This window comes from Melanotaenia boesemani, chromosome 3, assembly GCF_017639745.1.
Source record: "Melanotaenia boesemani isolate fMelBoe1 chromosome 3, fMelBoe1.pri, whole genome shotgun sequence".
NCBI classification, from domain to species: domain Eukaryota; kingdom Metazoa; phylum Chordata; class Actinopteri; order Atheriniformes; family Melanotaeniidae; genus Melanotaenia; species Melanotaenia boesemani.
The window spans coordinates 9,525,167-9,537,676 of NC_055684.1; the positions used below are offsets into that span (position 1 = coordinate 9,525,167).

At 39.4% G+C, this 12,510-nt stretch overlaps 1 protein-coding gene across 1 annotated transcript; it reads left to right on the forward strand.

The window, feature by feature from the left end:
- Positions 1-9,676: 9,676 nt before the first annotated feature.
- Positions 9,677-11,648, forward strand: LOC121636466 (nuclear factor 7, ovary-like). Its single transcript, XM_041979997.1, has 2 exons — positions 9,677-9,693; positions 9,796-11,648. Exon 2 carries the CDS (start codon positions 9,813-9,815, stop codon positions 11,220-11,222), a length of 1,410 nt encoding a protein of 469 aa, XP_041835931.1. The 5' UTR covers positions 9,677-9,693; positions 9,796-9,812; the 3' UTR covers positions 11,223-11,648.
- Positions 11,649-12,510: the final 862 nt, after the last annotated feature.

The following is a 12,510-nucleotide window of genomic DNA, read 5'->3' on the forward strand; positions in this document are numbered from 1 at the left end:
CTCCTTAATGTGGACCCCCAGGAACCGGAAGTCCTCCACCCTCTCCACACAGTCCCCCCAGATGTGAAGTGGTAAGATGTCCGTTTTGTGCCTCCTGAAGTCGATAACCAGTTCCTTAGTCTTTGTGGTGTTTAAGAGCAGGTTATTCTCCTTAGACCACACTAACAGCTGCTCCACTTCGTCCCTATACATCGACTCATCCCCTCCAGAGATGAGCCCCACCACTGTGGTGTCATCGGCAAATTTCACTACGGTGTTATTGTGGTGAGAGGGGATGCAGTCAAAGGTATAGAGATTGTAGAGCAGGGGGCTCAGCACACAGCCCTGTGGGGAGCCGGTACAGAGACTGAGGGCCATAGATGTATGTTGACCCAGTCTGACCCTCTGGCTGCGACCTTGGAGAAAGCTGTTTATCCACATACAGGTGGAGTCCGGAAGCCCCAAATCCTGAAGTTTGTCCACCAGTCTGCAGGGGAGGATGGTGTTAAACGCCGAACTATAATCCATGAAGAGCATCCGGACATAGCTCCCTTTCTGCTCCAGATGGGACAGAGCAGCATGCAGGGCAGTGGCCACGGCGTCTTCTGTGGATCTGTTCGCCCTGTAGTTCCCCAAGTTCATGTGTCTTTGCATGTCTCCTCCACACCTGATAGCTTTTAAATATGCAATGATATCTTCACTTAATAAAAGTATGTTACATTACACATCTGTTTTCATTGGTGTTTACACTGATTCAGTTCACATCTGGCAACAGGAAACCGATTAAACTAGAAATCATCATTTAAAATATGAAATGCAGTAATGAAGAGGCTAAAACAGGGATGCAGCAAACTTTTTATTGAAACTTTTTATTAAAACATTTCTCTCTTGCCGCCTCCTCTTCTCCACAGCAGCGTGTTAGCTCCAGGTGGTAAATGCCTCAGTGCCACTGCTGGCTCGATAGTTTAATGCCACAGTGATCTACGGTGAACACACATTGGCAGTTTCTATGAAAGCAAACATGAAAGCTTTGCAGACTCTTATCCAAAGTGATGTACAGTCAGCTACGGCTTAGTCAGCGGTACCATGGAAACGGGCCAATTCTCAAACCAGCGGTGTTTCCTAATCAGTTTTCAGATCAAGGACCATTTCGTTTACGCCAGAGACCCTGCAGTGCTTAATCTGGAGGTTCAACAATCATGAATAAACATACGGAATCTATAGCATTAATCATTTCTAACACTTATAGCCCATCTACGTCTATGAAACCGACTAAAAAACTGCTAACATTTATGCGTGCTAACTCTACTGCAGCCTCCAGCAAATGATCAGATGCATAACTGTTGGCAGGGATAGAAGAGACAGGAAGCATGCTGCAGTTTATATTAGAATTATCACTGAATAACTTTATATTTACAACAGTACAAAATAGCTTCCACCTACACCAGTACCGCTGAGTCAGTGGCCCCGGGACTTCCGGCAATATGGTGAAGCGGGCACACGTGAGGTCTTGAGCTCCGTTTACGATGCCCCAAATTAGACTCTAAAACAACCCTTAACAAACTACTGTGCCCTTAAGGAAGACCCGTACAACAACGCCGACACATAGTAAGTGATAAAAAGAAGTTGTGAAGAATGTCAACAGCGACAGAAAGTGACTTTCAGTCCTTAAAGAGTGCTAATGCTAATATAGCCTCCAAGCTAGAGATGCACAACTATGCCGCATTAGTTAAGGCTACCGGCAGCACTGTAACCCCAATGGACATCTCGAAAAATGCCAGAAGACAACTGAATACAACCCCATTGAAACTTCCACCTGCTAAAAAAACAGGCGACCGAGACTGAGGTGTCCCTAGCTGCTGTTTTAACTGCAATCCAAAATCTGGATAGCAAAGTGGATGATTTTGGCAGACAGTTGAAAGAAAGCTCAGAAATGTTTGCCCGTGTCACGCAGCGAGTCGAACAAAACTCACTCGGTATTGCTGAATGCAAATCTAAAACGGAAGGCCTCGAGCAAGAGATCATTACTGTGAAAAAAGAAAACAACGACCTGAAAGAAAGACTCCTGGAAGCAGAGAGATATAAATGCAGATGGAACCTAAGACTATCAGGTCTCAGGGAACAAGATGCCGAACAGCTCAGAGAAAATGTGGAAAATCTTCTTTCAAAGATCGTACCTCCCTGGGCAGACCATATCGAGGACGTGGTCGATCCAGTCCACCGTGTGGGAAGGAAGGAGGATGGAAGGAGTCGTCAAGCCATCTTGCACTTCACGCGCAGACACCATAGTGACACGTTCTGGAAAATGATGAAGAACTCGTTGGTGTGCATAGAACAAGGCCTCCGTTTTATCCAAGATTTCATCAAAGAAGACAGACAAGCACAAGAGGAATTGTGGCCAAAAATAAAAAGCGCCAGAGCCCAGGGGAAGGTGGCCTTCTACAGAGGTCATGTCGCAGTTATAGATGGTCATGTGATCAAAAGCTCACCCCCCTTCTGATACAGTGATGTCGTTCTTGGGTAGGATTTAGGTTCTCCACCTCAGAACCCACATATTCTGCTCATACTTTGAAATAGCTTTAATGTTCTCCTAGATGTTACCGTACTTCTTTACTCACATACAAGGATAATTAAAATAGAGAATTGGTTTAATTAAGAATGTTGTAGGGTTCTCAAATTTCCATGTTGTTATGTTAAGGGTAATCAAAAATAAATAAAATTTCCAGGGGCTTGCCTTAAGTTCATCCTAGTAAATAAGCTTAGTGTTTAACACTTCCTTCTTTACCCTCCCTTTTTTATGTTCTTTAAAACAAATCTTAAATTTTTGACACTTAATGTAAGGGGCCTAAGAGATAATATTAAAAGAAAGGCAATGTTTCGGTACTGTAAAAACCAAAGTCCACATTGTATTTTTCTTCAGGAAACTCATTCCATTATTGAGGATGAAAAATTCTGGTCAAACCAATTGGGAGACAGAATAATTTACTCACATGGTACTTCTAAATCAGCAGGAGTGGCAATCTTTTTAAATAATCTTCCAGGAAAAACTGTATCAACTAGACAAAGCGATTACGGTCACTGGATTCTTTTTGTATTACTTATCAAAGATTCAATAATGATCCTAGGTAACGTCTATGGATACTGTAGTATATCCAAAAATAAAGCTCTTCTCACAAATTTAGAACAAGAACTCCAACTACTAAAACAAAGATTCCCCACAGACCACATCCTAATGGGGGGAGATTGCAACATGGTTATGAATGAAAGTTTTGATAGACACCCCAAATAAGTATATAGACTCCCATCCAAATAATTCTTTATCTGAATTCTGTAACAATCTTGGGCTTATTGACCTATGGAGAGAAAAACACCCTAACAGAAAACAATTCTCTTGGCATAAACCTGATGCTTCTAGCAGATCTAGAATAGATTTTTGATTAGGAACAGAAGAACTTCTCCAAAATACATCAATTTGTAATATTTCTCCAACCCCTCTTACCGACCACTGTAGCATCACCCTGTCCATTACACCTCCACTGGAAAATATGGGGAATAGGGGATATTGGAAATTTAATGCAAACCTCATAAGCATGACTTATTTTGTCAAGAAATAAAAGAGCTAGTTAAGAAGATTTTGCAAGATGATAATCTCTTATCCTCTACTAAAAAATGGGAATACTTGAAATACAAAATAAGGGCTCACTCTATATCCTTCAGCAAAAACCTTAAAAAAACTCATTACCATGGAAGAAGAAAAAATAGTTAGAGAATTGAATTCAGTTTATACTAAACAAACGCCTATGGATGATGATGATAAAGATAACCTAGTGACCCTACAATCTAAATTAGATGGGATGTATGAAAGAAGAGCTCACGGTGCTTTTATCAGATCAAGAGCCAAATGGATTGAGGAGGGAGAAAGAAACTCTGCATATTTCTGCGGTCTGGAAAAAAGGAGACAGCAAAAAAACTACATAAATTCCCTGATCATTGATGGCACAGAATGTACAGACCAAAAATTAATTGCTAAAGAAATCAGCCGTTTTTATCAAAACCTCTACAGCTCTACCTTCTCAGCCGAAGACTGTGATCTCCTCATAGACCAAATCAAGGATTATGTCCCACAAATCTCTGAAGATTTCAGAGAAGAATGTGATAAAGAGATTACTATAGAGGAGCTCGATAATGTGTCTAAAAGTTGATAAATCTCCAGGCCCGGATGACTTAACTGCCAACTTTTACAGGCATTTCTGGAAATATCTTAGAGAGTTCTTATTTAAGGTATTTGAAGAGATAATTAGTAACTACTCTCTTCCAGAAAGTATGAAACAAGGTATCATTACTCTTATACCAAAGTCAGAAAAAGATAACAAGATTTTAGAAAACTACCATCCAATATCCCTTTTAAATTGTGATTATAAATTACTGACGTACATTTACTCTAACAGACTAAAAACGGGTCTTAAGGATGTCATCTCTGAGACACAAACTGGCTTTATGAGTAAGAGATCCATTCATAATAACATCAGACTGGTGCTAAATTTACTGGAATACAGTGATTGGATTGAAGACAAAGGCTTTATTATGTTCCTTGACTTCTACAAAGCCTTTGACATGCTGGAGCATCCATTTCTCTTCAAAATCTTGCATACTTATGGATTTGGACAAAACTTCTGTAAAGTAGTAGAGAGTCTCTATAACAATACAACAAGTTCAGTAGCGCTTCCACATGGTACCTCTCCACGATTTACTATTAACAGAGGTGTAAAACAAGGTTGTAACATTTCTCCATTTCTATTCATTCTAGCGGTTGAGGTTATGGCAATCTTAATTAAAAACTCAGAATTACAAAAATTAAAGGTATTTGACAAACAAATTATAATTAGTCAACTTGCTGATGACACAACTACTTTTCTAAAAACCTTGGAACAAATCGCCTGCTTTCCTAAATTAATTGACACATTTTCCAAAGCATCAGGATTGACACTAAACCTTCAAAAATGTGAACTAATGGCAATACATTATAAAGAAATTACAGAAGCTTACGGAATACCAGTTAAATCCTCAGTCAAATATCTTGGAAACCATATGACTAAAGATATCAAGACAGGAGAAAATCTTAATATAGAAAATAAAATCAAAACCTGCAAATCTCAGTTAAATAAATGGCTTCAGAGAGAAGTGACACTCTTCCCCAGAACCTACTTAACCAAAATGGAGTCACTGGCAAGATGTATTTACCCTGCTTACTCAATGGCCATACCAAAACAAATATATTAAAGCTATAAATCAGATAAACTTCAACTTTTTTCTGGAAAAACCGAGCCCATTATATAAAGAAATCAGAAATGGTAAAGGACTTTAAGGATGGGGGGCTACAAGCAATTGACTTTGAATGCTTAAATGCAGTCCTAAAAATAAACTGGTGGAAATAATTTTTGTTAAATCAAAACAGGATTTGGTATTGTCTCCCCAAAGGTTTGTTCCAAAAGATGGGTGGTATTGACTTTGTCCTCAAATGTGATTTTTGTGTGGATAAGCTTCCTGTGAAACTATCCTCATTTCACAAGCAGGCACTGCTATGCTGGAAACTTATGTACACGCACAACTTTTCTCCTCATCGATCCCCTATATGGAACAGTAGATATGTTCTGCACAGAAATAGATCTCTGTTTTTGGTCCACTGGATGGAAAAAAATGTATGGTCTGGAAGACATTTACTGAATGACCATGGTGATTGGCTCTCATATGAAAACTTTTGCATGAAGTACAACATCAACTGCACACGTGCTCAATTTGACAAAGTTATAAAAGCCATTTCTTCTTCAGTCAAGATGCTTGTTCAAAATATGAACATTCAAATCCCAGAACTTCGACTACCTGTATTTCAATTACATGGAGATGATTTCTTAGATAAATGTAACTCCAACAAACTAGCTCGCTGGTACATAACGGATCAACTTTTCCCCACCCGACCTAATAAAAATTCCATTATTCAAATATTTTCTGACTCTGAGGTTGAAAAATGGAGAACAACTTATCTCACCTATCCGTTAAGCCCTAAGGCTAAAGAAGTTCACTTTAAGGTCCTCAATAATATTTTTCCATCCAGAGAACTTTTAAGGAAGAGATTTAACCTGGAAAATAATACATGTACGTTTTGTAACAATGATATTGAAACAATAGACCACTTGTTCTTTTACTGTGTACAATCTGAAACATTCTGGAAAAGCCTGCAAGACTGGTTATCAACAAGACTCTTACTTCCACAACCCCTGACAAGAGATAACATCTTTTTCGGTGCTACTCTTAAAGATAAAAGGAGTGATCTTGTACTTAATAACTTGCTGATTCTTGCCAAATTCTTCATCCACACATGTAAATGGGGAAATAGAAATCCCACTTTCGCACTCTTTAAAAGATACTTGTGGACAACCACTTAAGTGCCTTAAAACTGGTAAAAAAAACAAAGAGAGCGAACAACTCCTTCATGCCTATGAAGACCTAAAGATTTTTTTTGACTGCTGATGCCCTACATTTATTAAATTATTTATTTATTATTTATTTATTTATTTTATTTTTTTATTATTATTTTATTTTATTTTATTTATTTTTATTTTATTTATTTATTTTTTCTCTCTCTTACTTTGTTTTTTGTATCCTCCTATGAATGTGCCTTGTAATGTATGACTTGTTGTTTCTGTATTCAAACAGGCCACTTTGTTATGTACAGGTGTTCAATGTTATAATAATAATAATAATAATAAAAAAAAAAAAAAAAAAGAGTCGGTGGCCGCCATTATTCAGCTCTGGAAAACTGGTTGAAAGTCCCTCCCCTTCCACTACGTCAGCAAGATGGCTTCCATTTAGTGCGTGTAGTGTCCATCGTTTGCACTAGATTTTTGGACGAGTTTAGGGCAGCATCCGGGTACTTTCAGTGCACTGCGTTTTTACTGAAATTTCTGTGTAAGCGCACTAAGCACTTAAATGTAGTGTTCAAAGTATAGAAGCGCGCGGATTGGGACACACCCTGTGAGAAGAATTTCTTTAGATTCAGAGCTGCATCCTCAATAAGACTGTATGTAAAACAAGCTACTCGGGCTAACTCGGGTTTTATAGTGGACTTTCTGTTGGTTTTTTCCCCTTTGCATGGGTTGAGTGAAATATTTTCTTACTGTTTATTGAATGTTGGTGAAAACTTGCTGGGCATTTGACGTGTCATTTTGACTGCAAATCAGCCAGCAGGCTAAAAGTGTCTTCCTCTCAGTTATTTGCTGTTAACGAACACATGGTTTAATGCTGAGGGAGAATATTGTCTGAGTTTGTTTGTGTTCTCATAAAGCTGCTTAACTTGTTTTCCATTTGTTTTGATCATATACTGCATTTATTTTTTTATTTTTCATATTATTGGACCCCCAAATAAATTTCCAGCCGTTTTACCTCAGTCGTTTTATATTTTTATCTGCAAGCTGCCCTGAAGTAGAGACACCACTAGCTCGGTATAAGGTAAGAGAGGGTTGTGCTAGCTTAACTGTGGCCAAGAGTGCTTTAAACTTCAGCTAGGCCCCCATAACTACACACTGTTGCCCCAGATAAAAACCCAGTCAGAAAGGCATCCACATACTTACTGTTTTAAGTATGTGGATGCCTCCTGAAGGTCCCAAAGACCCATTTTAAAACCCAGGGAGATCTGGCTTTTCAGGCTGTAGCCCCCAGACTCTGGAATGACTTGCCCCTGTCCCTCCCTGTGGTCGACTCTGTGGACTCTTTTAAAAAGCAGTTGAAAACTACAAGTGAAACTCAAAAAATACAATATTGTAAAAACATTTATTTATTTCAGTAATTCAGCTTAAAAAGGTAAACTAATATATAATATAGACTCATAACATGCAAAGTGGGATATTTCAGGCATTTATTTGTTATAATTTTGATGATTGTGGCTTACAGCTTATGAAAACCCAAATATGATAATCTCAGAAAATTTGATCACATTAAATAAAATAAATAAATAAATTTTGAAAACAGTAATGTTGAACATCTGAAGAGTATAGTCATGTATGTGAACTCAGTTCTTGGTTTGAGCACAGTAATCTCTTGGTCATTGAACCAGGTTTTGGTTCTTTTGGCAGTGTGGGCTGGTACCAAGTCCTGCTGGAAAATGATTAAGCATCTCCAAAAAGGAAGCATGAAGTGCTCTAAAATCTCCTGGTAGGCAGCTGCATTGACTCTGGACTTAATGAAGCTCAGTGGACCAACACCGAAAGATGACATGGCTCCCCACATCAACACAGACTGTGGAAATTTCACGCTGCACTTTCAGTGTCTTGGGTGGTTGCTTTATCATTCTTCCTCCAGACTCTGGGGCCTTGATTTCCAAATGAGATGCAACAACTTTGGACCACTACTCAACAGACTGGTTCATTTTTTTCTTTAGTCCAGGTAAGACGCTTATTATGTTGTTTTGTTCAGGAGCAGCTTGACAAGGGGAATACCACCTTCCTCTCCAGGCTGCGGTCATCCCTGCTGGTTGTTCCACCGTTTTCTTCCACACTTTTCCCTTTTACTCAACTTTTTATTGATGTGCTTTGATGCAGGTTGCATTGATTCTAGCAGATGGGTGAAATGTTTCCTTGTTCTTCTCTTTCTATTTCCCAAAAAGAGTATTTCTAACGTACAGCTACTCCAGAATCAGACGAAGACCAGATGGTGGGAACACATTACACCACTTTGAAAATCACTGCAGTGGCTCCCCGTGTGTTTCAGGGTTGATATTAAGGATCTTTTGGTAGTTCATAGATGCCTTATTGGTCTTGGACCTTCATATTTATCTTTTAAATAATGAGCCCTTACAGATTCTTTAACTTAATTTTTATTTGTTTTGTTCTGCAGTTTGTGAGGCAAATTTCTGCCGGCTGTGTTTAAACACATCCTGCATATTTGAAACCTTCCATCATGAGGTGCAGGAGGAGATGATGGAGAGGAAAAACGTCCTTTTAACAGGAAGGAAAATCTACATCAGAACCAGGAATGATGACAATCTTCTTTCAGATCTTATTCAGATTCTATTCTGGATTCAACCAGCAGCCAATGAAGAGAAGATAGATGGAGAAATATGATCTCTGCTGATAATTCTCATCAGAATCTTTGCTACAACATTTTGGATCAGATGGAGACTTTTGGGATCAGAATCCAGATTTTTCTAGAACAGAGGACAGGTGGAGGAAGAAGAGAAGACATCAGAGGAAGATTGAAGCTTATTTAATTCAGCAGTTTATGTGTGTTTTAACAGTGTTTGGATGGTAAACAGACTGTTTTTATACAGAACTTTTCATGTCCTGATGACCAGAACAGAGCGACACACACCGATAAACACAGTAAGGAGGTGTGAACACTTTACAGTCTGTATTCAGGTTGTTGGTTTAAATCTGCAGGTAAGAAAGTAAAACCTGTTTATTATTAACTTTTGCAGCTTTGAACTCTGGAATCAAACACACCTGGATTTCAGTTGAAGCAGCAGCATTTATCAGAAGAGGTCTGATAAAGTTTCACCCCTCACCTGACTCACCTGAGACGAAGCAGGAAACAGTCGGTGATTCTTGGTCTCTACAGAGAGACACACAGACGATCAGATTCACCTTCAGCTTCCTCTGAGTGAGTCCAGCTGCAGGAAAGAAAAGTGGGAACTTCAAGCTGCTCCCAGTCCACACACTGAAGGTGAGTCTGACCAAAAACACCACTCACAGTCAGTTTGATGGAGTTAGCAGAGGAGGGAGGGCAGCCATGACTGACTGGACTTTCTGTCTGCTGTGTTTTCAGCTTCACTCTCAGACCACATGGCTTCCAGATCAGAGGAGAATCTCTGCTGTCCGGTCTGTAAGGACGTCTTCAGAGATCCTGTTCTTCTGTCATGTAGCCACAGCTTCTGTAGAGACTGTCTGAAGAGCTGGTGGACACAGAAACCAACACACCAGTGTCCCGTTTGTAAGAGAAGATCTTCAAGAAAGGAACCACCTTTAAATCTGGTGTTGAAGAATCTGTGTGAGTCCTTCTTACAGGAGAGAGATCAGAAAGCTTCAGAAGGTCTCTGCCATCTGCACTCTGAGAAACTCAAACTCTTCTGTCTGGACCATCAGCAGCCAGTTTGTCACATCTGCAGAGATTCAGAAAAACACACCAACCACAGAATCAGACCCGTCGATGAAGCTGCACAACAGCACAGGAAGGAACTTCAGGAAACTCTGGAACCATTAAAGAAGAAACTGGAGCTCCAGAAGAACGTTCAGAAGACGTTTGATCAAACAGCAGAACACATTAACGTCCAGGCCCGACACACAGAGAGGCAGATTAAGGAGCAGTTTAAGAAGCTTCATCAGTTTCTAGCAGAGGAAGAGGAGGCCAGGCTGGCTGCTCTGAGGGAGGAAGAGAATCAGAAGAGTGGGATGATGAAGGAGAAGATGGAGGCTCTGAGCAGAGAGATAGCAGCTCTTTCAGACACAGTCAGAACCACAGAGGAGGAGCTGAGAGCTGCAGACGTCTCATTCCTGAACAACTACAAGGCTGCAGTGGAAAGAGTCCAGCGCTGCCCCCTGCTGGATGATCCACAGCTGCACTCAGGAGCTCTGATAGACCAGGCCAAACACCTGGGCAACCTGGCCTTCAACATCTGGAACAACATGAAGGACCTGGTCTGCTACACTCCTCTCATTCTGGACCCAAACACTGCTCATCCAAGACTCTTCCTGTCTGAAGATCTGACCAGTGTGAGACGAGGAGAGGAACAGAAGCTTCCAGATAATCCAGAGAGGATTGCTGCTCATTATGTTCTGAGTTCTGAGGGTTTTAACTCAGGAACTCACAGCTGGGATGTCGATGTTGGAAGTAGTAGATTCTGGTCAGTGGGTGTGTTAGCAAAGTCTGTGAACAGGAAAGGAAACATCTCGTCCGATTTATGGGGAATAAGGTTCTATAAACGAATTGCATTTGAAAATTGTAAGGAATATAAAGGTAAATACTCAGCATTGTCTCCAGGTTCTAAGATTTATCTTCCAGTTCAGAAGAAGCTGCAGAGGATCAGAGTGAATCTCGACTGGAACAGAGGAAAACTGTCTTTCTCTGATCTTGATACTAACACACACATACACACCTTCACACACACTTTCACTGACAGGATGTTTCCCCTCATTACTGCTGATGAAGTGAAGATTTTACCTGTGAAGGTCTCAGTGATGAAACAGCAGCTCTGATGTGTTCATTGTGAAGAACACAAACTTCACATTAAACCTTATTGATCTGGTTGAAATTCACTGATTTCAGGGTCAAACAGGAAGTTTGACCCTGAAATCAGAACAGGAGGAAATCACTGATCTCAAAGGTTGAAAGAAGTCAGTGGATCAGCGTAAATATGGGACAGACTTCTGTTATGGGGAGGGCTAGAGGTTTGTTTAGTTATTAATAAACTCTGTTCACTTCAGTTTTATCAGGTTCATATTGGGTTAAGATGTTTTTTGTTTGTTTTGGATAAAGTCTTTATTGAATGGATGTGTAGTGTATCTAATTTAATTTTTTTTTATGTGAAACTCTAACAAGAAGATGCAGAAAAACACAACCACACTGTTCACACACATCCATCCATCATCCACACACACATTATCATAGATATTTTAAATATGCAGAAAATTTAATGGGAACCAAACACACAGATCAAACCTTCATCAGTACTGAACTGACAAATATTAATAAAGTATCTGATGTGCAAATATCTTGTGTAACAGCGACAGCTGGCAAAGCAGTTAAACAGTCAACCCTAAAAATGAAAACAACTTAGAACTTTCCAGGTTCTGGTTTACAAAACAGGATCAGAGTCTTTTAGAGGAAACTTCAGGTTTATATCAAGATGTTCAGAATCATGAAGTTGGTTAATTTCTTACCAGTTTTTATCACCATAGCAACAGATGCTGGAACCAGCCTGTTCCACAGCATCAGATGAAGGACTTGAAGGCCAGGCTGTAGAATATTAATGGATCGTAGTTTCAGAGCTGCAGACCCACATCACAGCTGAGAGTCGGTGTGTCTGAGTCTCATTGGAAGATGATGGGAGGGAATTATTTTTAATAAGTGGTTTCAGCAAAATTTGAGGTTTTATTATTTATGTTATTGGAGCTGTTTGAGGAACATTGTTTTTAAACTGTTGAATGATTTTCTTCCATTTGGAGACTAATTAGAAAACTTCTGTCCATCTTTAATCCTCAAAGACTTTCATGGACGCTGACTTTTTATCATCAATACAGTCAGCTGTTTGAATTAACATCAGTTTCCTTCATTATTAACTCTAAATTGTCGGTTCCCCTGTCAGTTTTCCTGAAATGTGTTGCAGCCTGAAATGTAAAAATGGATGAATATGAAATTAAATTAAGGTGATGAGACAAAACAAGAAATATTTTTGTTTCATTATATTTGAGAAATAAAAATCAGATTAATTTTAAAATGACTCTTTATTCTGTTATCATGTCAAACTTTGTCAGATTGTGGTTT